Source organism: Perognathus longimembris, chromosome 3, assembly GCF_023159225.1.
Source record: "Perognathus longimembris pacificus isolate PPM17 chromosome 3, ASM2315922v1, whole genome shotgun sequence".
NCBI classification, from domain to species: domain Eukaryota; kingdom Metazoa; phylum Chordata; class Mammalia; order Rodentia; family Heteromyidae; genus Perognathus; species Perognathus longimembris.
The window spans coordinates 87,733,886-87,759,725 of NC_063163.1; the positions used below are offsets into that span (position 1 = coordinate 87,733,886).

At 52.4% G+C, this 25,840-nt stretch overlaps 1 protein-coding gene across 4 annotated transcripts; it reads right to left on the reverse strand.

Annotated features, from left to right (window-relative positions):
* Window positions 1-845: 845 nt before the first annotated feature.
* Window positions 846-24,046, reverse strand: Rilpl1 (Rab interacting lysosomal protein like 1). Of its 4 annotated transcripts, XM_048343108.1 has the most exons (9): window positions 23,582-24,046; window positions 19,398-19,548; window positions 13,564-13,682; window positions 12,958-13,179; window positions 8,711-8,883; window positions 7,761-7,853; window positions 2,883-2,970; window positions 2,620-2,643; window positions 1,584-1,627 (listed from the first exon to the last, which is right to left on the reverse strand). In XM_048343108.1, the coding sequence occupies exons 1-8, from the start codon at window positions 23,888-23,890 to the stop codon at window positions 2,641-2,643; spliced, it is 1,158 nt and encodes a 385-aa protein (XP_048199065.1). In that variant the 5' UTR covers window positions 23,891-24,046; the 3' UTR covers window positions 1,584-1,627; window positions 2,620-2,640. The 4 variants fall into 4 exon arrangements, with proteins under 4 accessions (XP_048199062.1, XP_048199061.1, XP_048199064.1 ...); XM_048343105.1 differs by lacking the exon at window positions 2,883-2,970 and having other exon boundaries at window positions 846-1,621; window positions 23,582-24,045; XM_048343104.1 differs by lacking the exon at window positions 2,883-2,970 and having other exon boundaries at window positions 846-1,627; window positions 23,582-24,044.
* Between the last annotated feature and the right edge of the window lie 1,794 nt (window positions 24,047-25,840).

The window sequence follows — 25,840 nt, forward strand, 5'->3', positions numbered from 1 at the left end:
TCCTTCTGTCTGCACTCTAGAACAGTCTATTTAAGAGCCACTCCTCCAAACCAACTGCCACCTGGAAGCTATCTTGCAGTCTGCACATCCACCTAGTGGTTTATTTTCCTACTTTTTTCCTTTTGTAGGCCATGGGGCTTGAACTCAGGGCTTGGGTGCTGTCCCTGAGCTCTTCTGCTCAAGGCTAGTGCTCTACCACTTTGAGCAACAGTGCCACTTCTCCTTTTCTGGTAGTTAACTGGAGATAAGAATCTCATGGCCTTTCCTGCCCACTATAGCTTCCACCTAAGTAGCTAGGATTACAGGTATGAGCCACCAGCACCCAGCTGTTTTTTTTTTTTTTTTTTTTTTTGCCAGTCCTGGGGTTTGGACTCAGGACCTAAGCACTGTCCCTGGCTTCTTTTTGCTCAAGGCTAGCACTCTGCCACTTGAGCCACAGTGCCACTTCCGGCTTTTTCTGTTTATGTGGTGCTGAGGAATTGAACTCAGCTTCATGCATGCTAGGCAAGCACTCTATCGCTAAGTCACATTCCCAGCCTGTTTTTGTTTTTTTTTGACAAAGTCTTACTGTGTAGTCCAGCCTGGCCTCAAACTCTTGATCCTTATTGCTCAGTCTCCCAAGTTCTGAGCATATGGGCATGCAGTATAATAACTGGCTTCACCTGGTTTCTTAGCAAACTGCATTGACCATGGCCCCATCCTGCATCCTGGGTGTTTTGTAGGTAGAAAGTATTTCAGCCCCCCAACTCTGCTGGGATACTTGTCTTCTTTGCAGGGGAGTATTTCACATGGTGAATGCTAAGAGGCAAGAAAAATACCAGGATAAGAAGAATGCACACAAGAAATGTTGCAACATGTCATCCTCGGCAACTTTGTTTGGTTAGTGCTAACTCAAAGCAGATTCCAAGGCACACTGCCTCAGACCAGGCTCCCTGCTCCAGTCTGCTCAGGAACAGCTGCTGCCTCTTGCAGGGTTGTCTCTGGTCTGAGTGGGAGGACTCATGTCCTGTCCATTTGTGTTGGAGTTGGAGTTGCTCATCCTGTGTCCAGTCGCTCCATCTTGTGTAACAGCTATTTCCCTGGCAATTTCATGATAATAAAAAGCTGCCATTTCCCTGCCTCCCGGCTCAAGTAAGACAAAGGCGCGCATAAAACTCTACACCTAAACTATACAAAGCAAGTTAAATAGCTATTAGAACGGCGAGTGGTGTATTTGGCTGGAAGAAGCTGGTTACTAAAGTTAATGCTATAGGTGGCTTCAGTTCATAGGACTATTAAATATATATCCTAGGGGTCAGAGGCATCTATTATAAACGGTGATAGCCCAGGGCATAAATAAACCTTTCTTTAGAGTTTGGCATCAGCTTTCCAATGTCCATCCTCAAAGCAGTTTGTTTGAAGGGTCCATTTTGAGAGTGTGCCTGCCCCCAGAGGCATGAGGCAGGGACCCTGAATAGGCAGAGGACACTTGTGGGCCCAAGGTCACAGGTGCTGCAGAGCTTCCTGCCCTTGCTCCGTGTACCCGTCGTCTCGGTGGGTGTTTGCCCACTGACCAAAGGACTCATGGATGTGTGAGTTCCTCTGCGTGTTGGCCAGGCGCTTCTTGTCCCGTGAGAAGAAGCTAAACCTTACAGAATGGAAAAGAGAAAGAAGTGAGAGCCTTCCCTGGGCTGTGCAGATCCCCCTTCTTTTTTCTTTCTTGCAATACGCGGGACATAGTGGCCTAAGAGCCAATTGGTTCACAATGTGGAAGTTGGGGGTGCTGCAGGTCACAGGAGGGGCCTCTTTCCCCATGACATTTAGTCTCAGCAACTGGGAGGTCACGTGAGCAGGGTGTGCACTGTGGATGTGTGGGGGCCCCACCTTTCTACTACTTGGGGTCCTGCTCATGATCTGTGGGAGTACAAAGCCACAGGACACCGATCACGGCTTTCCTTTCCTCAGTGCTAGGGATGGCAGCTCCAGGCCTCGCACACACTGAGCATGCACTCTGCCCCCCCATGGCTACAGTCCTAGCCTTGCAGGTCCTCTGCCCTAGTGATCCTAAGGGGCTGTGTGGAATTCAAGATGATAGAAATTAATATGCATTAATGTAGTCATATAAGCAGTACATTAGGATCCAGATTTCATGGTCATTAGTATTAAATCATGGGATAGAATTCTCCAATTAGAAAAACACAGGAGGTCCATTTGTAGATTTAATGCTGAGGCCCTTAGGATGTGTCACCGTAACCCCATAATCAGCTTCCCAAGCACAGCTAATGTAGACCAAGGTGGCAAGGGCAAGCCACATCACATGCAGGAGGGAAATTCTCCCTGGCCCAACAATGAAGGTATGGTGACCATGGGGTGTGTGAATGCTTTGCATGGGGCAGTCGGAATTAGCTTGGACCAAATAGCAACCACATGTATTAGGTTTTACCTCTGCCTGGCTGATATAAGCAGAAAAGCCAGTTAGCACTCCCAACACAGAGATGGCAGACCCCAGCCCCTGCTTCCCACTGCGATGAACCCACATCTGACCACTGGTAGACCAGGCAGTTTAGAAAGCTATGGGGATAGCACGGGCATCAGAAACTCAGGTTAGTGGCACTCAGGACCAGGGTGTGGATTACTGACCCGTCACTTATAGAACCTTCTTTACTGGATCATGGGCAAGGTGGTTTTTAGAAGGGAAACAGAAGAGACAAAAAGAATTATCGGTGACTGTGCCGAGAATTCCACTCGTGTAGGTCAAGCACAATGAGAGGCATCTGCAGTCACGCCTGACACCCATTTCAGATGCCAACACACAGGTGGCCGACCGCCATGCAGCCCCAGCAGCAGCCTCACACATTCCCCGGCACAGCTCACCCCAAAGCCCAGACCCACACAGTGCCTACAAGGGAAATGAGTCTCCAGGCAGGCTGCAGCGCGGGGTCATCTACAATCAGTCCAGCCGCCACCATGGGCAAGATGGCTGTAAAGATCCTGGTCCCGAAGTCCAGAGAGACACAGAAGACAAAAACAGAGGAGGTGTGACCAGGAAGCCCAGCTGAGGGGTGCGCCGCAGGGTGACCCATGTCCCCTCTCCCTGTCCCCTCAGTACCTCTACTTGTGACCGGAAGGGAAACGGGGCCCTCTTAGGAAGCCGGCACAGAGGAGTGCGGCCCTAGTCCAGAGAATCAGCATCCTTATTTATAAATGGGGAAATCTGGATACAGATAGGCACACGTGGGGAGTGGTGTGGTGATGGGAGGCAGAGATGGGTAACATTCCAAAGATGGCCAGCAAACTCCCAAGAGCAGGGCACCCAAACGGACACGCAGTCTTGATCTGGACTCTGGCATCTAGAGCATGATCTATAGATTACATTACGTTGCTTAAGCCCATGTGTGATGTCCAAGATGGTTGTTGCCCAAGAAAGTACAGAACACCGGACATCCCTGAGGGAAGAGTGGCCTGGGCTTGGGGAAGAGGGAACCCAGTATACTCTGGGAGCTCCGTGGTGACCTGTAGCCGCCCCCTCCCTGAGGTCGCCACACCTCATGGCAGAGGTGAGGCAAGGCAAGAACATGAGGCAGGCAGGACAAGGACCTGAAGCAAGGACAAGAAGCTGAGAGGCTGTGTCCCTGATCCTCATTCAGAGGGTCAGCACTAACTAGTCACCTGACCCTGTGCCAGGTGCAGGGCTGAACAGAGCCCACCAAGCCACCAGGGCTCGGTGTTGAAAAGCTGGCTTGCGGTCCATTTGTTTGGAAAGTATAAACTCTCAGAGAGTTGGGGATTCTGGGAGTTCAGGACCTTTGTGCCTTTCTGGGAGCCTTTTTTTTTTGGCCAGTCCTGGGCCTTGGACTCAGGGCCTGAGCACTGTCCCTGGCTTCTTCCCGCTCAAGGCTAGCACTCTGCCACCTGAGCCACAGCGCCCCCTCTGGCCATTTTCCATATATGTGGTGCTGGGGAATCGAACCGAGAGCTTCATGTGTAGGAGGCAAGCACTCTTGCCACTAGGCCATATTCCCAGGCCCCTCCCAGAGCCTTTTCCTAAGTGAATAGGCTCAATCCCCAGAGGCCAGATGACCAGGCACAAGTGGCTTGCTAGGGGCTCCAAGTCCCCCTTCTTTGTACCTACCTATGCTAGGACACCTGCCCTGCCTGGCAGTGGCCTCAGACACTGGGTGGGCTCTTTGCCTGGAGAGATAACCTCCTCCCCCTGACACTGCTAGGCTTCGCTCCGGGCCCCGTCAGGGACCAGATCTGTCACTAGATTGTCCCAGCCAAGTGACATGTGTGTGTTGCCCAGGGCTCCCCACTGCAGTCCCTTCCTGAACTGCTCCAGGTGCCACCTGCAGACAGACAGCCACTTCCCTTCTATGACTGTGTAGGCCAAGCATTCATGTTCTCGATGTGGTGTAGCTAGTTTTAACTTCTCCCTCCCCACCCAGTATTTCTGGACGCTTCAAACCAAATGAAATTCTAGCAAGTGGCATTCCAGAAGAGTCAGGGGCGGTGTAAGAAGCTATTTCCTGCTGGCTGGAGGAGGGGCGGCGGGGAGGAGGACAGGAACAGAAGGCACTGTCCCTGCAACCATTTGGGGGCAGCTGCCTGCACCAAAGCCACCCTTTCCGGTCTGTAAGTTCAGTAAGGCCCTGCTGCCCCTTGCCCAGCAGCCTCCCTCCTGTGTCCCTATCAGCTTCCTGCCCCTGCCTGGCAGAAGCCACCGTGTGTGTAAGGGGGGGAAGGGAAGATGGGACTGTGAAGCCAAAAACCACACAGGGGGAGGGAGGGGTGCTGCTGGTCCCTGGGGACAAGGTGAGGTCACTTGGTACTCCCACATGACCCTCCTGGGCAGTGCCAGCCCATCCTCTTTGGCCAGCAGCTGCAGGTCACCTGCTATTCTTGGATTACCTTCAGACACACTGTTGTGACTGGCACTCTTCTGGTTCTCTTGTGTGTTTAGCTCAGAAATGTCAGCCATGACGTTTCTGGTTTGTGATGCCTTTAAGAGATCAGGGACTCAGGTAGGCAGCCACAACTGGTGACTTGGGGAGGGGAGTAAGGAAAAGCAGAGGAGGGAGGAGATGCCTGACTTTGAGCCTTCCTAGCCACACAGGCCTGGTCTCAATGAAGTCTAGGGGCTGTCCTGGAATTCAGTTTCCTTATCTGAGAAGTCAGGATAGCTTCCCCCCTCAAGTGCTCCATGCTAGTGTGGTCTTCAGTCTTTGGTGATTATTACTAATTGATAGTGGGGGAAGACCCGTATGCGGGGCACAGAGCTGGGCTGACATTGCCCTAAGAACAGGCAGAAGAGACCAAACAGACTCCAGGGGAGGATGGTGTGCTTATATGCCATCTAAGAACTTCTGTCCCTGCTATCCCCAGGAAGATGCCTCCTTGCCCTGACCTCCTCCCAGCCTAAGGGTGCACAGGCCACAGCTCCCCAGGCAGCAGCCCAAGGACAAAGGCAGCCAGTGTCCTGACAGTGCCTGTCAAAAGCCTTTTGTATGGGTTGGCTCACTCAGCAATCCTCTAGAAGGCCAGGCTGCATGGGATTGGCCACCTGTGCCCATGGACAGGAGGTGCTGGCCTCCCTCTCTTTCTCCTTATATCTGTCTGTCTCTCTGGGGCTCCTTCTTTCCATTTGCTTCCCGTGCCAGGCTCAGAACACCAGCCCATGCAGATCCACCCCAGGACAGGCTAAAGGGGAAAAGGGCTCTGCAAATGGAGCCATCTGGAAAAGTAGGACAGAGACTGTAGCCTCTTCTGGTGTAGGCAGAATTCTACCTCTGGGCTAATTCTCATGACTTTTGTCTGGATTTCACTGAATTCAAGACTGGCAAGACCCAACTCCTAACTACCTTGTTTAAAGTAAGGGTACCAGAATAGAAAATTTAAGTCAGAAAAGCCCAGTTTTGGAAGCAATTACAAATGTTTTACTACACTAAGATGGAGAGAATAAATGTGGCAGTTTGCCACATTGCTGCTCCAGATTTGGGGGAGCATGAGTGAAAATGGAGCCTACAGAGAAGAAACCAAGTCAAGAGTAGAGGAAACAAAACTTGAATGTGGTTGTGCTTCAAGCTGGAACAAACAAACTAGGAATTTGGGGTTCCTTAGTTGAGTTTCAATTGCCAATGGAAGTCATGGGGAGCTGAATGCCAGTGGCTCCTGTCTTGCAATCAGAGCTACTCAGATGGCTGAGATCCGGGGATTGTGGTTCAAAGCCAGCCTGTGCAACAAAGTCTATGAGACTCTAACCTCCAATTAAGCACCAAAAAAAAAAAAAAAAAAAAAAAAAGACAAGAAGTGGAGGTATGAGTGCATAAAAGCTCAGTACAGGAAGTGGCGGTGTGGCTCAAGTGGTAGAGTGCTAGCCTTGAGCTCAAGAGCTCAGGAACAGTGCCCAGGCCCTCAGTTCAAAGCCTTAGAACCAGCATACACAAAAGAAAGGTTTGGGGAAATGGAAGGTTTTCTGGTGCCATGCTTCATCCCTAAGGAATGTTCATCTCTAGCCAGAACTGGGGACTACCCCACATCCCAAGCCCATTAGGAATCTAGGGCCAAGCTGACAGGCAATGCAAAGCAGGCAAGATGCTTGGAAGAGAATTTCATGTTAACCCAAGCATTCCAAGGATGCTGTTTCATTTCTCCCTCCTACAGCCCAATCCATGCTTCCTGCTTTCATGGAACTTATACCAGGGACTGAGGGACAGACATGAGGCCTCTCTTTCGTGAGGAGGGGGCTGGAACTGGAACTTGAACTCAGGGCCTTGTGCTCTTGTTTGGCTTTTTTTTTTTTCCTCAAGACTCTACCACCTGAGTCACAGCTCTACTTCCAGCTTTTTTGCTTGTTAACTGGAGATAAGAATCTCTGGGATCTATATGCCTAAACTAGCTTTGAACTAGGATCCTCAGATCTCAGCCTCCTGAGTAGCTAGGATTATAATCTAGACCTGTTCTGTAATTAGCCATGGAAAAGTAGGAGGCCTGGGGCTGAGGAGGCCTCTGAGAGAAGATAATAGGCCCTGCAAAGGCTAGAGTGCTTGGGTCAAATCCTGGCCCTACCCTTTAGAGCTGCAGAAGGAGATTGGTTTCCTTAAGGATACCCCTGCCGCCTACCAGCACTGTGGGGCAAACCCAGAGGCTGCATGGAAGTGCACAGTAGGTAAACGGTAGGTCCTCAGATTGGAGCCAGTCCACTAGACCAAATGGCCTTTGTCTGACAGCCCACAGGGGTTCAAGAACCCCTAAGATCATACCCAGCTTTAGGTCTGCATTTTTTCTAAGGAAAAGAAAGGTTTGTAAACATTTACAGAACCTCCAGAGTGTCCATGGAACCAAGAGGGAGTCTGGTCACACAGCACCAGGGCCCAGACACATGTATATGGCACCAACACACATTTGGTGGCTAGATGCACACTTAGTGGCTAGATGCACACATGGCTTTCGAGCCTTTTAGCTACACAAGTCCTTCACCCAGTCTCACTTGCTGTCCTTGATTCCAAAGCCACAGGCTGCAAACTCAAGCAAGCTCCTGAGCAGGAGCCACAGCCCCCTCCCCCCCGCCCCAGCCTCTGCCCAGAGACCCCAGAAAGAACTCAACATCCAGGCAGGGGATGAACCCAAAGACAGAAAAGAGGGGAAGTACGTGAGCTTACTGGGCTTACAAACAGGGTCCCTGGGAACAGGTACCCAGGAGCTAAAGCAAGAAGATGGGTAAACCATGGGGCCAAGCCACGTATGGAGCAAGCCACGTGCCACATGCTCAAAGTGTCACTTACAGTCGCTTGATCCCAGACTCCGGTTGGGGGGACATTTTCGGGTGTGCCATGGGTAGAGGTGGGGGTATTCGATTTTCCTCTTCTAATTCTTCACTGGAAGAGTTAAGAGATATGAGACAAATCAGTCAAAATTTCTGTGAGAGTGGAACATTCCAGAAGGGGATGCTCTGATGAAGATGCATACTCTGGTGGGACCCAAGAAGGTGATGGTAGCCTCTGCCTAGATACCTGCCTAAGGGGCTGGCCTCCAGGTGACAACATGGCTGGATCAGAGAAGGGGTCATTCAGCCCTTCACCCAGTGAGAAAATCTTTAATGGGGTGTTTTGAAGATACTAAAGGTTGGAAATGAGAATCTCACAAACTTTCCTATGCAGGTTGGCTTCAAACCAGCATCCTCAGATCTCAACTTCCTGAGCAGCTAGGGTTACAGGTGTGAGTCATTGATGCCTGGCTTTTTCACATTTTGTTTTGTTTTCCCAGTCCTGGGGCTTGAACTCAGGGCTTTGGCAATGTCCCTACGCTTTTTGTTTCTCAAGGCTAGTGCTCTGTCACTTGAGCCACACCTCTACTTCTGCTTTTTTAAGTGGTGAGTTGGAGTTAAGAGTCACAGACTTTCCTGCCTGGGCTGGCTTTGAACCATAATCCTTAGATCTTAGCCTCATAAGTTGCTAGGATTATAGGTGTGAATCACTGGCACCCAGCTCTTTTTATTACTTGAAATTGTGTTACTTATTAAATTGTATTATTGTATTATTTTAAATTCAGCCCTATACTTGCTAGGCAAATGCTCTATCACACCCCAGCCCCTTTTGGCTTCATTTTGTCTTTCACATTGGGTTTTAGGCTTTTAAAATGCTGGGTGGACCTCAGCCCATGATCCTTCTAACTCTGCCTCCCTCAGAGCTGGGATTACAGGTATGAATTACCACACCCAGCCTGGGACTCTTACCTCTTATAGTAGGCCAGTTCCTCTTGCAGCAAGAATACCTTGGACTTGAGCTCATTCCTCTCATGCAGCACGTCCCGCAGCTCCTGCAGCGTGAACCGGGGGCGGTTGGGGTCCTTGAGATCCAGGGCCACCTTCTCCGCATCTGAGACGCCCACCTCTCCACTGGGCTCCATCTGGAGGGGGCAGAGATGTTGCTAATGAATTCTTGGCGGCCCTGGTGGCGCCCACTCTGCATCCTGGCAGAGCTCACATTGTCCCCCGCCCCCCCCCCCCCCCCCCGCCACGGGTGTAGGCAGCTTGCTCAGAGCTCTGCTTTATTTTAAGCCCTTGCAGTTAGCCTGGGCTCCTGCTTAGTAACTGTCTCTTGCGCAGGTAGAAGCCAGCAGCCACCTTCAACAGCAGCCTGAATCCACCTCCCTCAATGGTGCTCAGTCAAAGGCATCCACAATGAAGAAGCACCTGCCTCTAATCCCCACCCTTGGAAACATGCCCCTCTCCAATAGTGTGACTCAAGTGGATGGAACTCAACCCAACACAATTCTCTGCTCCTTGGGATCTGACAGGAAGTCCCACACATTTGCTTCCCCCAGGGGCTTCTCCCATGGAACACGCATATGCACCCAGTGTCATGCTATGTCACCTGCCTGGCATCCTCCTCACTTCTGTCAGAACAGGGACATCATTTTAGAAAACAGTAGAAAAGGACATGTAATGAAGTTGATCTGTAGTGTGTGTGTGTGTGTGTGTGTGTGTGTGTGTGTGTGTGTGTGTGTGTGATGCCACTCTTGGGTCTAGAACTCAGGTCCTGGGTGCTGTTCCTTAGCTTTTTCCCTCAAGGCTGGTACTTTGCCCCTTGAGCCACAGCTCCACTTCTAGTTTTTGTGTTTCTTTTTTGTCAGTCATGGGGCTTGAACTCTGGGCCTGGGCACTGTCCCTGAGTTCTTCAGCTCAAGGGTAGAAGTCTACCACTTGAGTCATAGTGCCAATTCTAGTTTTCTGGTGGTTAATTGGAGATAAGAGTCTCATGGACTTTCCTGCACTGGCTGGCTTTGAACAGCGATCCAACCACGATCCTCAGATCTCAGCCTCCTGAGTTATCTAGGATTACAGATGTGAACCACCAGCACCTGGCACTCCTAACTTTTTGTTGGTTCATTGGAGGTAAGAGTCTCACAGACTTTACTTCCAGGCTGGCCTTGAACTGAGATCCTCAGACCTCTGTTTCCTGAGTAGCTAGGATTACAGACATGAGCCACTGGCTCCATACTTTTCCTCAGAGTAAGGGAGGCTTTGCAAGATGCCCCCAAGTCAGCCGGCCACATCTACAGGCGCTGGCTCACCCTCTTGCTTCCAATGTTCTACAGTCCACTGGACTCCAGCCAGGACAGGGGTGAGGCCAAGGCTGAGGCCTCCTGGAGACAGAGCCCAGGCACCACAGGCCCTAGGCAGGGAGGACAGACTGTTCTGAGAAGGGCACCTGAAAGGCGACACCTGGAGCCAGGCAGATCAGGTGACAGCAAAGCCACTGGGCCAGTCTTGGGTAAGGAGCTAGCCTCAGAACTGGGGTCATATTTTGCTGGTTAATTGGTGATAGAGCCTTGCAGACTTTGCTACCTGGGCTGTCTTCAAACAATGATCCCTGTAGGTTTCTGCCTCCTGAGTAGCATGGATTACAGGTGTGAAGTACTGGCACCAGGCAAAATATCAAAGTTTTAAATAAAACCAGGCTCAGTGCTACTGAGTTTTCCTTTGGGAAGGGATAGCACATTATAAAATAGCAGTTGCATCGTGAGACCCCAGTAACTCCCTGCTGCAGGAGCTGCTAGGGCAGCCTCAACTCCTCAGACTTCACAATATGTACATCTGCTTATTAGTCTTCCTCTACTTGGTTATTTGCAATGATCATCTTTGTGCCTCCCTCCTCTATACCACAGTATTCTCTCCTCCCTCCACCTGCTCAGATCTTATCATCCTTCCAGGCCTAACACAAATCCCACTTTTCTATGCAGCTTTTCTAATGGTGCTCGCACCCCAACTCCTTATTACCCATTAGCAGTGATTTTGCCCTTCTCTGAAATGCTGCCCCACAGACTTGTGCCCTGTTTTGCATTCTCAGGGATTATGCCTTAATGTTTCAAGTATATCTGTCTGTTCCTAAACTAGACTGTATGTTCTTTAAAAGCATGTTGCATTTCTCTTATATCCTTAGAACACCATTGCACTTGACTCAGTAACTGATGGCTGTGATTGGTTAACTGGCTGATTTAATTAAAAGTGAAAATTGAAAACTAAAAAAAAAAAAAAGAACTGGGGTCATCTTGGTGGGGCCAGGCAGGGGAGGAGTGGCCTGGGGTCACCCTATTCACTGACTGTTAACACTGGGCGCCTCCCCTGGGTTCTGAGATGTACTGGATAAGGAGATGCCACTTGCTGCACCACCCTTGCACCCACAATCCCCAGGGGAACACAGGACCTCAGAGAATGGGCCCCTGCTGCCTCAGGCAGGCCTGCTAGGCACAGGGACCTGACTGTCTCTGCAGGGCCACTTCACAGGGGTCCCCACACTTCGGGGAGGGGCAGAACCTTTCAGGTTCCTATACCCTTACCTCAGAGGCTCCTTCTGAGCCTTCCCTCCCCCTCCATAATCCTCCTTTTCTCTCTCACTCTCTCCCTTCCACAAGGTCTTGCTATGTAGCCCAGCCTGGCTCTGAACTTGCAATCATAACACTCCTGTCTCCTGAGGCAGTGCTACCATGCTCTTCCAAGCCAGTGGCACCTCTAAGAGTACTCTGCACAACATCCGGGTTCTTTGCTCTAGAGCCCTCCCTGCTGGGGCATCTCCTCACACAACCACCGTGATGTATATCCACCCGGACATGGAAGGTCCCCTATTTTTTCCTCTGGGAACAGATGGCTCTGAACTTCACAGAGCCTGGTGAGACTCAGCAAGCGTGGCACAGCCCTGACTTTGAGCACCACTGTCCTAAATGCAGGGAAAGGGACACCTGAGGCTCCACCAGGCTGTGAGCAGCCCAGGCCTGGCCTGAGAGCCTGAGCCTGTTCCCCAGGAGGAAGTAGGGCTGGACAGCAGCCCGTCCAGACCACTGCACAAGGACCAGGGTGGCTTGGGTTATCTCTGACAAGCCAGGCCTCTGCCCTTGTTCCTTGGTCCCTGGAGGCTGTCCGGGCACAGCCTGGCTATCAAAGATACTGTGATGCTCAGGAGACAGGCTGACAAGCTCTCCAGAGGCCACGGACAGCAACAGCCTGGGACCTGAGCCTCTGTCCTGAGGCCCTGTTTCCCGGCCACCAGGTTCACAGAAGTGCCCACAGTAGCAGCTGGCCCAGTGGAGGGGACCACCGTACTCTGGTCACACTTGGGCCCCACCAGGCAGAACCTATGCTGGAGTCATGTCATGTCCAGGCAGGTGGCTGTTTGGCAGCTGCTTGGGATTGAGACTTGAACTCAGGCAGGTCTGGCTCTGGTATTCCTGGGACACCTTTGGGCCTGAACTGCTTCTTAGAAAATGCACATGTAGTTGAGTGTGGTGGCTCCTACCTGTCATCCCATCTAGTCAGGAGGTCAAGTCAGAAAGATGATGGTTCAGGGGCTGGGGATATGGCCTAGTGTCAAGAGTGCTTGCCTCGTATACATGAGGCCCTGGGTTCAATTCCTCAGCACCACATATACAGAAAATGGCCAGAAGTAGAAAATGGCCAGAAGTGGCGCTGTGGCTCAAGTGGTAGAGTGCTAGCCTTGAGCAAAAAGAAGCCAGGGACAGTGCTCAGGCCCTGAGTCCAAGCCCCAGGACTGGCCAAAAAAAAAAAAAAAAGATGATGGTTCAAAGCCAGCCCTGGCAGAAAAGTTCATAAGACACCATCTCAACCAATAAAAAGTTGGGTGCTGGCGGCTCATGCCTGTCATCCCGGCTTCAGTGGGAAGTATAAATAGGAAGATGAGCAAAAAGTGAAACTCTGTATCAAGTAACCAGAGCAAGAAGGGAAGGTGGTGTGGAAATTCACTGACTGATCCCCTACCATTCCCCATCCTCAGATCTCAGCATCCTGAGTACCTAGGATTCCAGGTGAGCCACTGGGGTCTGGCTTACCGCTTAGGTCTTAGGAGCAATGCTACTATGACTGTCTTTACACTTTCAACTGTCTTGGGTGTGTGTCTAGAAGTGGGGGCATGTGGCACCCCATGATTAGTGACTCACATACTACCTCAGCTCCGGCTCCCCACTCACCTCGGGCTCTTCCTCTCCATCCGGCCTGAGCTCCCCCTGCAGCCGCTCTCGAAGCTTCCCAAGCTCTGCTCGAAGGCTGCCCATCTCCTGCTCCTTGGTCTGCAGATCTGCCTCCAGCTCCACCTTCTGCTCGATCAGGGCCTTCCCCTGAGCCTCCACCACGGTGACCCGGTGCCGCAGGTCATGGTTGATCTTCATTAGCCGCGTCTGCTGCTGCTGTAGCTGTGGGGAGAAGGGCCGCCGTGGACAGGAGCTCAGGTTGCACACTGCGTACCTTTAGGTGGACCCTGCTGGAAATCTGTTTATGTTTTAAGGACTATGTTGACACCAGAGACAGGCAATTTGTATATTCACTAAGACCTATGGGTCTTGTTAGGATTAATATACCATATGAATTTCCCAATGGGAAGTCGCACATGAGGAAGAATCTTTTTCTAACTCAGACTGGATGCCAGAGGACCACGGGGTGGGGCTGGGGGGCCAGGGTGTGGGGGCCACATTCCCCCCCCCCCCCGGTCTAGGCTCTGTTTCTAGGTTGAGGCCTCCAAGGATGAGCAGTGAGAGGAAGTGGGAGGAGGAGGCTGGGAGGGGGAGGGCGCCACTCACGGCCTCCACGTCCTCGTTTTTCAGGCCCAGCTCCCGGTCCTTGGCACGGATCTCGTCCCGTTGCTTGTCCACCACTTCCTTCAGCTTCTTCATCACCTGTCGCTCCCGCTCTGACATGCCTGGAGGCAGCGGGACAGGATGGAACTGGGTCCTGGGGTTGGCTCCACCCAGGGCCCTAGCACCGAAACCAGCTCAGAGTATCCTGTGAGAACCTGAACCCTGCCAATAGGCCTCCTGTTGGTGAGGCGCACACCAGCTCAGGGCCCTGCCTAGGTCCAGTGCCAGTCAGCGGATTCACCAAGATTCCAACTTAGGTGCCTGGCTACAGAGCCCTGCTCCTGCCATCACCAGCGAGCATGGGGGATTGAATACAGTCCCCAAGTCCATGCCTTCCTGCTGCTGCAGAACACAGACCTATTTGAAAATAGGGTTTTTGCAGAGACTTTGGATGAAGTATCAATGGATGAGGGCTGGGCCCTAAATCCAATGGCTGATATCCTTTTTTTTTTCCTGCTAGTGCTGGGGCTTGAACTCTGGGCCTGGATGCTGTCCCTGAGTTTCACTATATCACTTAAGCCACGGCGCCACTTGTAGCTTTTTCTAAGTAGTTTATTGGAGATAAGTCTTACAGACGTTCCTGCCTAGGCTAGCTTTGAACCGAGATCCTCAGAGCTCATCCTCCTGAGTAGCTAGGATTCCGGTGCCTGGCTTCTTTTTATTATGTGCTGGTACTGGTATTTAGGGCCTCCCACTCTGGCTTAGCATTTTTGCTTTAGGCTAGCATTCTACTACTTGAGCTAACTCCACTCCAGGCTTCCTGCTGGTTAATTGGAGATAAAATCCTCTTGGAGGGCTGGGAATGTAGCTTAGTGGTAGAGTGCTTGCCAAGTATGCATGAAGCCCTGGGTTCCATTCCTCAGCACCACATGAACAGAAAAAGCCAGAAGTGGCACTGTGGCTCCAGTGGTAAAGTGTTAGTCTTGAGCAAAAGAAGTTCAAGGACAGTGCTCAGGCCCTGAGTTCAAGCCCCAGGAATGGCAAAAAAAAAACAACAACAAACAAACAAAACCCCCAAGTCTCTTGAATTGGTTTGCCTGGGCTGGCTTTGAACTGTGATCCTCAGATCTCAGCATATTGAATAGCTGGGATTATAGGCATGTTTTTTTCTAACAAAAAGTTCACATTCCTTTTATTTATTTTGCCAGTCCTGAGGCTTGGACTCGGGGCCTGAGCACTGTCTCTGACTTCTTTTTGCTCAAAGCTAGCACTCTACCACTTGAGCCAGAGTGCCACTTCTGGCTTTTTCTGTTTATGTGGTGCTGAGGAATTGAACCTAGGGCTTCATGCATGGGAGGCAAGCACTCTACCACTAGGCCACACTCCCAGCCCCTCCTTCTATTTTTCCCACAGCATTCTGCCCCATAGTCCATGAGCGTGGGGTCAGCTTCCCTCCAGGTTTGGATGTTTTTAGGCCTTTGAGCATCTCTTTGTACCCCACCTGTCCAGTCCAATGCTGTGCACACCCGTGATCCTCCCCCCTCATCCCCCTCCAGCTAACAGGTAGTTTCTGTTGGATGGCCACCAGTTCACAAGATAGTTCTAAAACCAGTGGGCAGTGCTATTTATTTATTTGCCAGTCCTGGGCCTTGGACTCAGGGCCTGAGTACTGTCCTGGCTTCTTTTTCTCCAGGCTAGCACTCTGCCACTTGAGCCACAGCATCACTTTTGGCCATTTTCTATATATATGTGGTACTGGGGAATCGAACCCAGGGCTTCATGTATACAATGTAAGCACTCTTGCCACTAGGCCATATTCCCTTCTGGAAGTGGCAAAAGGAGGTGTGAGTATAGTGCCCATGACCACCAGGTAGGGGCATGCAGACATGTCCCACACTTACACCAGGAGTCAGACCCTCAAATCCTCAGACCTAGCCTCTGCCCCACACCTACTCAAGGTCCACCTGAGGCACAATCCTACCATCCTGGGCTCCTTTCTCCCAGGGATCTATCAGCTCACTGTTCTTCTGGCAGAGGGAGAGATGTTTTGTCCTTGTGTTCCCACAGTTTCCATGCAAAATAAAAATAACCAAACAGGCATGCCTGGCATCTGGCAGCCTCGCCATCCAGGCAGGGGCTATAGCAGGAGCCAGCTTGAGCAGGTGCCGAGGCACCCCCCAGGGAGCTAGCTGGACCCCCACTGAAGGCATTTTAACACGCACATGTGTGGGCTGCTGCCTGACAAGCCCAGCAATCATGGAGAGAGCTGGGGAGCAGAGCAAGCTCAGTCTTGAAGGAGGCGGCTAAGAGCAGGAGTTCTGAGAGCCATAGAATGGGGGCCCAAGGTTCCCCAGTCACTTCCACAGGTCCCTGTGTGCCCTGTGGGAATACCACCAACCAAAGGAGGATGGCAGAGCCAGCACCAGTGGCTCATGGCTGTAATCCTAGCTACTTCAGAAACTGAGATCTGGAGAATTGAACTTCAAGGTCAGCCTAGACAAAAAAAGCCTGGACAACTCCACTTCCAATTAACCAGCAAAATACTAGGCTGGAGGCATGGCTTTAGTGGTAGAACACCAGCCATGAGGAAGAGCAAGAGAGCCTGAGTTCAAGCCCCAGTACTGACACACGCACACACACACACACACACACACACACACACACACACACACACACACACACACACACACACACACACACACACACACCCCGATTCCCAACAAAGTTTGGCTTATTTACTCCATGACCCAGCAGGTGCATCCTTGGTCCATTTCTCAAAGAGTAAAGGTGTTTGCACAGTACAGGTAGAAAGATGTTCACTGCTCACTGCCACACAAGTCACAGTACAGCCCTGCCTATGACCTGCCCTATAGAACCAAATAACCACCATCATACCAAACCAGGAGAAAGCTCAGACACACTGTGCTAAGGCAAAGAAGCCAGACACCAAAGGCCTCACACTGGAGGGTGTCAGTCCTCGAAGGGCAGGCAGGTGCACAAGGACAGAAAGTGGACTAGCAGATGCTGGAGCCAGGGTGGGGTGGGGTGGAGCAGGGGCTGCGATAACCGAAAGGTGTGGGGGGTCTCTTCTTTCCTCTCTTCTTCCTTTCTTTTTCTTTTCTTTCTTTTTTTTTTTCCAGTCCTGGGGCTTGGACTCAGGGCCTGAGCACTGTCCCTGGCTTCTTTTTGCTCAAGGCTAGCACTCTGCCACTTGAGCCACAGCGCCACTTCTGGCCGTTTTCTGTATATGTGGTGCTGGGGAATTGAACCCAGGGCCTCATGTATACGAGGCAAGCACTCTTGCCACTAGGCCATATCCCCAGCCCTCTCTTCTTCCTTTCTTGTTTTATGACATATGGTCTTGCTATGTAGCCCAGATTGGCCTCAAACTCAAGATCCTCTTGCCTCAGCCTCTTGAGTGCCAGGATTACACTTATGTACCACCATGCCTTCCACTGTTCTGAGGTTTTCTTGAGTGATGAAAACCTTCCCAAACCGTGGTCCTGGGTGATAACTCTGAATATACTAGGGACTGTCCATTTGTGAAGGTGGCTGACATCTCCACAGGACTGTTGTAAAACAGGTGACAGCAACATTCCCCTAGTGCTTCCCAAAATCTGAACACCAGCACACACTCACTCACCAACCCTGCCTGGTGATGCCCACATTTAAGACAAGGCTTCAGTCTCAGAAAAGTAAAAAGCGGGTCAAGGCAGAAATCTAGTGAGGCTGAGACATGGGCCGCTCACTTAGACATTTTCCTTTTTTCTTCTTTTTTTAAGCTAGGATTTCACTGGTTAGCTTTGGCCAACTTTGAATTTTCAAGATCCTTCTCAAGTGCATGAATTATAGGCATGTACTGCTATACCCAGCTTTAAGTATTTTTAAATATCTCTCTCTCTCTCTCTCTCTCTCTCTCTCTCTCTCTCTCTCTCTCTCTCTCTCTCTCTCTCTCTCTCTCTCTTGCTAGTCAGGGGGCTTGAACTCAGGGCCTGGGTGCTCTTCCTGAGCCTTTTTGCTCAAGGCTAGCACTCTACCACTTTGAACCACAGTGCCACTTCTGGTTTTCTGGTGGTTAATTGGAAATAAAAGTCTCTCGGGCTTTCCTGCTTGGGCTAGCTTTGAATCTCGATCCTCAGATCTCAGCATTCTGAGTGCTAAAATTACAAGCATGAGCTACTGGTGCCCCACAAAATTTTATTTCTAAAAAGTTTTTTTCTTTTTGGTGCTGGTCATGGGCCTTGAACTCAGGGCCTGAGTACTGTCTCTGATTTTTTTTGTTTTTTTTTGTTTTTTTTTTTGTTTTTTTTGGCCAGTCCTGGGCCTTGGACTCAGGGCCTGAGCACTGTCCCTGGCTTCTTCCCGCTCAAGGCTAGCACTCTGCCACTTGAGAGACATATGGGTTTTTTTTTTTTTTTTTTTTTGGCCAGTCCTGGGGCTTGGACTCAGGGCCTGAGCACTGTCCCTGGCTTCTTGCTCAAGGCTAGCACTCTGCCACTTGAGCCACAGCGCCATTTTTGGCCATTTTCTGTATATGTGGTGCTGGGGAATCAAACCTAGGGCCTCATGTATACGAGGCAAGCACTCTTGCCACTAGGCCATATCCCCAGCCCTCTGATTTTTTTTGTTGTTGTTGTTCAACACTACCACTCTATCACTTGAGCCACACACACTTCCAGCTTTTCTTTTTTTTGGCCAGTCCTGGGCCTTGGACTCAGGGCCTGAGCACCGTCCCTGGCTCCTTCCCGCTCAAGGCTAGCACTCTGCCACCTGAGCCATAGCGCCCCTTCTGGCCGTTTTCCATATATGTGGTGCTGGGGAATTGAACCGAGAGCTTCATGTGTAGGAGGCAAGCACTCTTGCCACTAGGCCATATTCCCAGCCCCTCCAGCTTTTCTTTTCTTTTTTTTTTTTTTTTTTTGGCCAGTCCTGGGCTTGGACTCAGGGCCTGAGCACTGTCCCTGGCTTCTTCTTGCTCAAGGCTAGCACTCTGCCACTTGAGCCACAGCGCCACTTCTGGCCGTTTTCTCTATATGTGGTGCTGGGGAATCGAACCCAGGGCTTCAGGTATACAAGGCAAGCACTCTTGCCACTAGGCCATATCCCCAGCCCCCCTCCAGCTTTTCTTGATGTTTAATTGGAGATAAAAGTCTCACAGGGGGCTGGGAATATGGCCTAGTGGCAACAGTGCTTGCCTTGTATACCTGAAGCCCTGGGTTCGATTCCCCAGCACCACATATAGAGAAAACGGCCAGAAGTGGCGCTGTGGCTCAAGTGGCAGAGTGCTAGCCTTGAGCAAGAAGAAGCCAGGGACAGTGCTCAGGCCCTGAGTCCAAGCCCAGGACTGGCCAAAAAAAAAAAAAAAAAAAAAAGAGTCTCACAGACTTTCCTGCCCAGGCTGGTTCTGAACTGAGATTCTCAGATCTCAATCTCCTGGGTAGCTGGGATTACAAGCATGAGCACTGGTGCCTGGCTTTGTATTTGCTTCTTGCCCAAGGTTTTTGCATGGCTCACTGTGTCACCTGGTTAGGGCTGCACTGGGACCTTAGTACCAAAGGCAGCGCTAGTCGTGCCCTGTGCCCCACCTTGGCTTTTCCATCTACTGACCATTCAGTACCCTGTCGTCCATTTATGAGTTCACATGCTGATCATCTGACAGGCAAACATGAGTTTCGGGGTGGGGTGGGGGGCAGGATCTGAGCTCGATCCCAGGGAGGGGAAATCTGTCATAGCTGGAATCATCTGTAAACTCTGGCACAGTTAGGGTACAAACCCACAGGCCCATAGGAGCCAAAGGCTTCCTCAGTGACCAAGCAGGAGGATCAAGCCATCCTTACCTTCATGCTTCTGGAACTCGTCCTCAGAGAAGCCCACATCCTTGTGGTTGAGGTTGGTCATGAGCTGCTTGTTCTCCTCCTGCAGCTGAGCAATCTGTGACAGGAGGTCCTGGGCTTCCCCACGCCACACGTCCTCCACTAGCTCCAGCTCCTGCCGGGCCGGGCACAGCGCTAGTCACAACCTGCCCAGCACAGAGGCTTCCCTTGCCCACCTGTCTGGAGCAGCTCGGGTGTCCAAGGCTCGGGGTCAGCTGCACTCTTCCCCACAAGACCCAGGGCCTGTAATCCCAGCTTCTCAGGAGGCTGAGATCTGAGGATCATGGTTTGAAGCCAGCTAGAACAAGAATATCTGAGACTCTTATCTCTAGTTTAACCACCAAAAAGCTGGAAGTGGAGCTATGGCTCAAGTGGTAGAGCAGCAGCCTTGAGTCTAAAAGCTCAGGTATAGCACCCAGGCCCTGAGTTCAAGACCTGGTATCTGCAACAAACAAACAAAGCAAATGATACTTGGTAACTTGGAAGCCTGCAGCCTGTAACCTGCCCATCCTCCTTAAGTTCTGTCCCTGTTGACTACTTACTAGCTGGTCACTAGCTGAAGAGCTGCCCTCAATGGGTCTAGGCTAGTGATTCAACCTTTCCGGCCCAGGAAGTGAGGAAGCCACGGATCCTCTTCCTCTAAGGGCAGCTCAGGGAACCAGATGATTACTATATACAAAGGTCTGAAACAGTGCCTAGCACCCAGAAGGTACCCAGACACGTCCACAGATCCTGGCTCTTCCTACAAGTCGACAGGTGGTTGGACATCCAGTGTGGGCTGCACTCACTTCCTAAATAACTTTTCAAAACCCCCTCTGCCAGGCAACCTGCAGCAGGTGGGAGGAGAAGGAGGGAAGGCAACTCCGTGCTCATGCCCTGCTCAAGGTCACCATGAGAGGGAACAGCAACACTGGATGACCAGTGATGGAATGATGGACAGGTCATGTGACCTCCCCCCCTCACTGCTCCCAGCTGGCCCAGCTCCAACACCTTATATTTATTATTGTTATTATTTTACTTTTTGGCACTAAGAGAATCTGAATGCAGGGCCTCACCCAAGCAGGTCTGCTCTCCCCCCAACCCCCCACCCCCAGTCCTGGGCTTGGACTTAGGGCCTGAGCACTGTCCCTGGCTTCTTTTTGCTCAAGGCTAGCCCTCTGCCACTTGGGCCACAGCGCCACTTCTGGCTGTTTTCTATATATGTGGTGTTGGGGAATCGAACCCAGGGCTTCATGTATACGAGGCAGGCATTCTTGCCACTAGGCCATATCCCCAGCCCAGCTCTGCTCTTTTTGAGCCACACTCCTAGCCCTTTCTGCTTTGGTTTTCAAGATGGGGATGGGCCTCATTTCTACCTATCCTCAGCTTCCTGTGGTAGCTGGGATCACAGGCGTGTGTCACTACTCTTAGCTATCAGCTGGGAAGGACTTCTCAAGCTCTTCTGCACAGGTTGGCCTTGAATCGTGATCCTCCCAAACTCAGACTCCCAAGTAGCTAGGACAATGAGGATGAGCCACCGATGTCTGACTCTATTTTTATCATTTATTGAGATGCCAGGGTGGAAGATGCTTGAGTGTGCTAAGTATGGACCCTAAAACTGAGCTACCCTGAACCCCAACACCTTGATTTTAACCCAGTAAGACTCATTTCTAACCCCAGACCCCTGAGTCTTCACCAGGTGCTCTGCACAGTGCCATTACCCACACGGGCACCCACACAGCCTCACACCATAGCTCCTTGGTTCATAGCCCATACTAGCTGGTGTGAGCACCAATTTCTGCTGCTTAGAGCCACTAAGTATGTGGAGACTGCTCCAAGCATTCACTGGATATGACTTGAGCCTTATATGAACTCTCAGCTTTCTTTTCTTTTTTATAGTGCTGGTATTGGGGCTTGAACTCAGGGTGAGTAGATCTCACCCAAGTTTTCTTTTCTTTTCTTTTTCTGTCTTTTCTTTTTTGGTACTGGAGACCGAACCCAGGACGTTGCACTTGCTAGGCAAGTGCTTTGCCACTGAGCTACATCCCAGCCTCCTCACTCAGTTTCGAAGCTCAAGATTGGTGCTCTACCACTTAAGCCACATTTCCACTTCCGGATTTTTGGGTAGTAATTGGAGATACAAGTTTCACAGATTGGTGTCCTGAGTAGCTAGGATTACTGACATGAACCACCGGTACCCAGCAAATAATTTGAATAAAATAAAAACCTCCCTCCTGGGGCTGGGAATGTGGCTTAGCAGTAGAGTGTTTGCCTTGCATGGGTGAAGCCCTGGGTTTGATTCCCCAGCACCACATAAACAGAAAAAGCCAGAAGTGGTGCTGTGGCTCAAGAGGTAGAGTACTAACTAGCCTAGAGCAAAGGGACAGTGCTCAGGCCCTTAGTCCAAGCCCCAGGACTGGCCAAAAAAACCCCAAACAAAACAACTCCCTCCTCAGGCTATCCAGTTCAAGTCCTGTCTGACTGTTGAGTACAGTCAGTGCTCAAAGTGGCTGGATGCAAGCACAAGGACAGGGAAGCACAAGCTAGACTGCTGAGAAGTCCATTTAGGGGGTTACTTAGCCCTGCTTTGGACCCCTGCCCCATGCAGAGTACTGAGGATGCTACCCCATCCCCATCTCCAGCCTGTCATCCATCATGGGCTGTGCCGTGGATTCACTCTGTACCTCACCCCTCATCCACGAAGGTACTCTGCACAAGGCACCCATCACAGGGCTGCAGACTGAAGAAAAAGGCTGTGGCCAGGGCTGAGTGCCTACATGCCCCTCAGGGAGCATCTGCATGTTCACCACCATGGTTGCCTTCCTCGCTTCTCGGAGCAACAGGTGCAGCTGGCTGGACAGTTACCGGACCTCAGGCCTAGTGAGCAGGGTGCCGCTAGGTAGGGACAGGGCGTGGGGGGAAGGCCAAACCCCCTTCCTCCTGGTCCTCCAGGAGAGGGGAGAGGTAGAGGTGTTTGGGTCCTCATTTCAGCCTGTGGGCAGCTTAGTGACAGTCTCATCTGGTCTCAGGTAACAAGGGACACCACTAAGCACTTTGTGTAAACAAACCCCATCCTCACCACTATCCAACAAGGCAGGGGCTAGGATTATCCGGTTCACAGCTGGAAGACTGAGGATCAGAGAGGCCAGGTGATTTGCCCATGCACACACAGCCTGCAAGTCAGGAAACCTAGCCGTGTACCTGTGCTGCACCTGCTCCTAGGACAGGCCATGTGACCTGGGCAATGCTACTAGCACCAGGAGCAGAGCTTCCTTCCAGACTCCAGGGCAGAGAACCCTGAGGTCACACACACTGAGACCTGCTTGGGCTAATTTCCTTGAAAACACACTTAACCATCACGGTGCCCAATAGGGAGGCTCAGAGAGGCCAACTGTATTTCCTGAAGCCACACAGCAAGCCCGGGCCTCCTCCAGTTCTCCAAGGAGAGCCATTTCCTCCTATTCTCAGTCTGAAGGGTCAGACAGAAGCAGGACTGAGGCTGGGGCAGGAAACTGTGTCTCAACTTCCTTCTCCCCAGGCGCCTCTGCTCTAAAGACTTATGCTCCAGACGGACACTTGGCCTTAGAGCTGTCCCCAATTATCTCCTTGCCCCAGTGGGGCAGGGGAGACACACAAATTACCTCCCCTGGGGCCAGGACCCTCTCCCCTAGCATTTAGGACTTTATTCCCACCCCTTTATTTATTCCCACCCCTAATCTTTCCGTTTCCTCCTCTGTGGCTCACAGAGTTCCAGGAGATAACAGGATGGCAGAGTGCTCTCCCTCAGGGTACCGGTGAACAAGAACAGGGGATCCTCCGGGAGAAAGTTGCAAATGTGAACCCAGAAATTGGAAGCTCATGGGTGGAGGTCATCACGTTGCTCTGGGTGGGAGATCTGGGGCGGGATGAATTAATACACTTTCTGGGGTGTTTTATCACTTCCGGAGGATCACTACCTAGACCATTACCCCCCACCCCACCCCCGCCCTTCTCCTCAGATGGATGCCATTGTGATTACCTCGCGACGGAGGAGAAAAACAAAGCACAGAGAGGTTAAGCAACTTACCCAAGGACACAGGGCTAGGAACTCAGGCCGACCTCGGAGAGGGCTCTCCTCTCCGGGTCCGCCCACCCCACCCGGGGGTCCCCGGGCCCCCCCCCACGCCCACCTTCTGGTGCTTGCGCTCCTTCTCGATGCGATCCATGCGCTCCACGCGCAGGCGGTCGAGCTCCAGGCGCAGCTCGTCCAGCTCGGGCGCGACGTGGTGGCGACTGACCAGCACCTCCAGGATCTCCAGGACCCGCACGACCTTGGGCATCAGGCGCGCGATGGCCTCGCACCCGTGCTGGTCGATGACCCGCTCGAACTCGTGGCCCACGAGCGACGCGATGTCGTACACGTCCATGACGTTCAGCTCGGCCACGTTCTTCTCCAGCGCCGACTCGGCCGCCAGAGCCGACCCCCGCTCCTCCTCCATGGCGGGCTCCCGGCCTCTGCCACCCCGACAACTAGTGCAACTGCCAAACTTGGGGCGGCCGAGGCCGCGCCGGCCGGGCCCACCCCGGGCTCGGCGATCCGCGCTCCCGGGGCCGCGGGGCGGGGGGGGGGGGCGCGGAGCGGGCGCGCGCGGGCCCGGGTCCCGCTCGGCCCAGGCCGCTCCGGCGGGGGTGGGGACGGACGGGGGCGCGGGGGGGGGGCGCGAGGGGCGGGGCGGGCGCGCGTGCGCAGCCCCGCGGCGCCTCCCAAGTTGGAAATCCGAGCGGAGCGTGAGGCCCGGCTGGAGCGGGGCGCTCTGCCCCGGAGCGCGGCGGGTGGAGGTGGGAGTGGGAGGGTCGCCGCGCACCGCGCGCTCTCCCCCGCGGGGACTCCGACCGCCCTGCCCAGACCCCGCCCGGCGATGGGCGCGCCCGCCTCCCTTCGCGCTGGACGCCGCCCTCGGGTCCGCGACCCTGCGCCCCGCCCGCCGCAGGGACACTCGGCCTCCGCTCGGAGACCCGCAGCCTCGCGCGGCCCCGGGCCTGGCCCTGGCTCCTCCCCGCCCGCCGCCAGGGAGGGGTCGGGGGAGACGCGTAGACTCGGGCTCCGCCTGTCTCGTCCGGTGACCGGCACGAGGGCTGAGGACTGGAAGGGTCCCCAGGGGGCTCCGGGACGGGGCTTCTCCCGTGGAAGATCCTCCCTGCTCGTTCGGTCCGCAGGCAGGCTGCGGGTGCTGGACCCTGCGCCCCGGCCGGGGCCCGCAGTGGAGAGAGACGGTGCGAAGGGTCCTTGGTCCCCAAAGCCGCCGAGCCAAGACCCTGGCGGCCCTTTGTGAATAAACACCGCTAGGGAGGGATCCCGGCGTCCCCGACCTCTCCAGGACAGCCCTCCCGCCCCTCACCGCCCTCCTGACTCCAGCCGCCCAGGTCACAGATGCGCCGGGGTCGTGGAAGAAAGGGATCTTAAGTGCCATCCCAACATGGCACGTGTGTGTATGTGTGTGTGTGTGTGTGTGTGTGTGTGTGTGTGTGTTTAATAAGGAGCTGGGATGTAATTCAATGGTACAGCCCTGCCTAGCATCCACAGCTAGGAAAAGAAGTTGAAATATTGAGTGTTTTACAATTAACTAAAAATGTTTTCGGGGCTAGCTGAACATAGAAGTGCATATCTGTAAATAATCCCAGCAACTCTGGAGGCAGGGGCAGGAGTATCCTAAGTTGGAGGCTAGCCTGAGCTACATGGGGACGACCCTGCCTGAAAGAAAAAAATAATTACAGTACTGAGCCAGGTATCTGAAGCTCACACCTGTAATCTTAGCTATTCAAAAGGCTGAGATCTGAGGCCTGAGGTTTGAAACCAGCCCAGGCAGACAAATCTGAGAAGCTCTTTATCTTCCAATTAATAAGTTACTAAAGCGGGAAGTAGAGTTATGGCTCAAGTGGTTGAGGGCCAGCCTTGAGCAAAAAAGGCTGAGAGTGTGAGGCTACAAGTTCAAGTCTCAGTACTTGCAGCAAAATAGATGATGATGATGATGATGATGATGATGATGATGATAGACTTGAAGGAGTGCCTAGGATGACTTCACAACGTGCTCCTTCTGGTCACAGGTAAGAGAAGAGATTTGCTGATACCAGCAGTAGACTTGGATAGAGAATAGTCCAGAGAGAGGTAGGAGGAGAAAAAAAATCACAGGCAGACAGATGACAGATACTTCCTCACCCTGAGATCCTCCCGCTGGCACAGGGCCAGAGCAGCAGTGATTCTGTGGAAGGAGAAGTCATTGCTTCCTAGAAAAATCAGGCCACTGGGGCCTGAGAAACCACACCAGAGCCTAAACAGACTCCAGTGTGCTTTGCCTCTGCTCTTTCCTGAGCACCAGCAGCCCGCAGGTGTCTGAGCAGCTATGATCACAGCTACTCCTGCTGCCCTGCCTGGTCCTTTTGGCTAATCC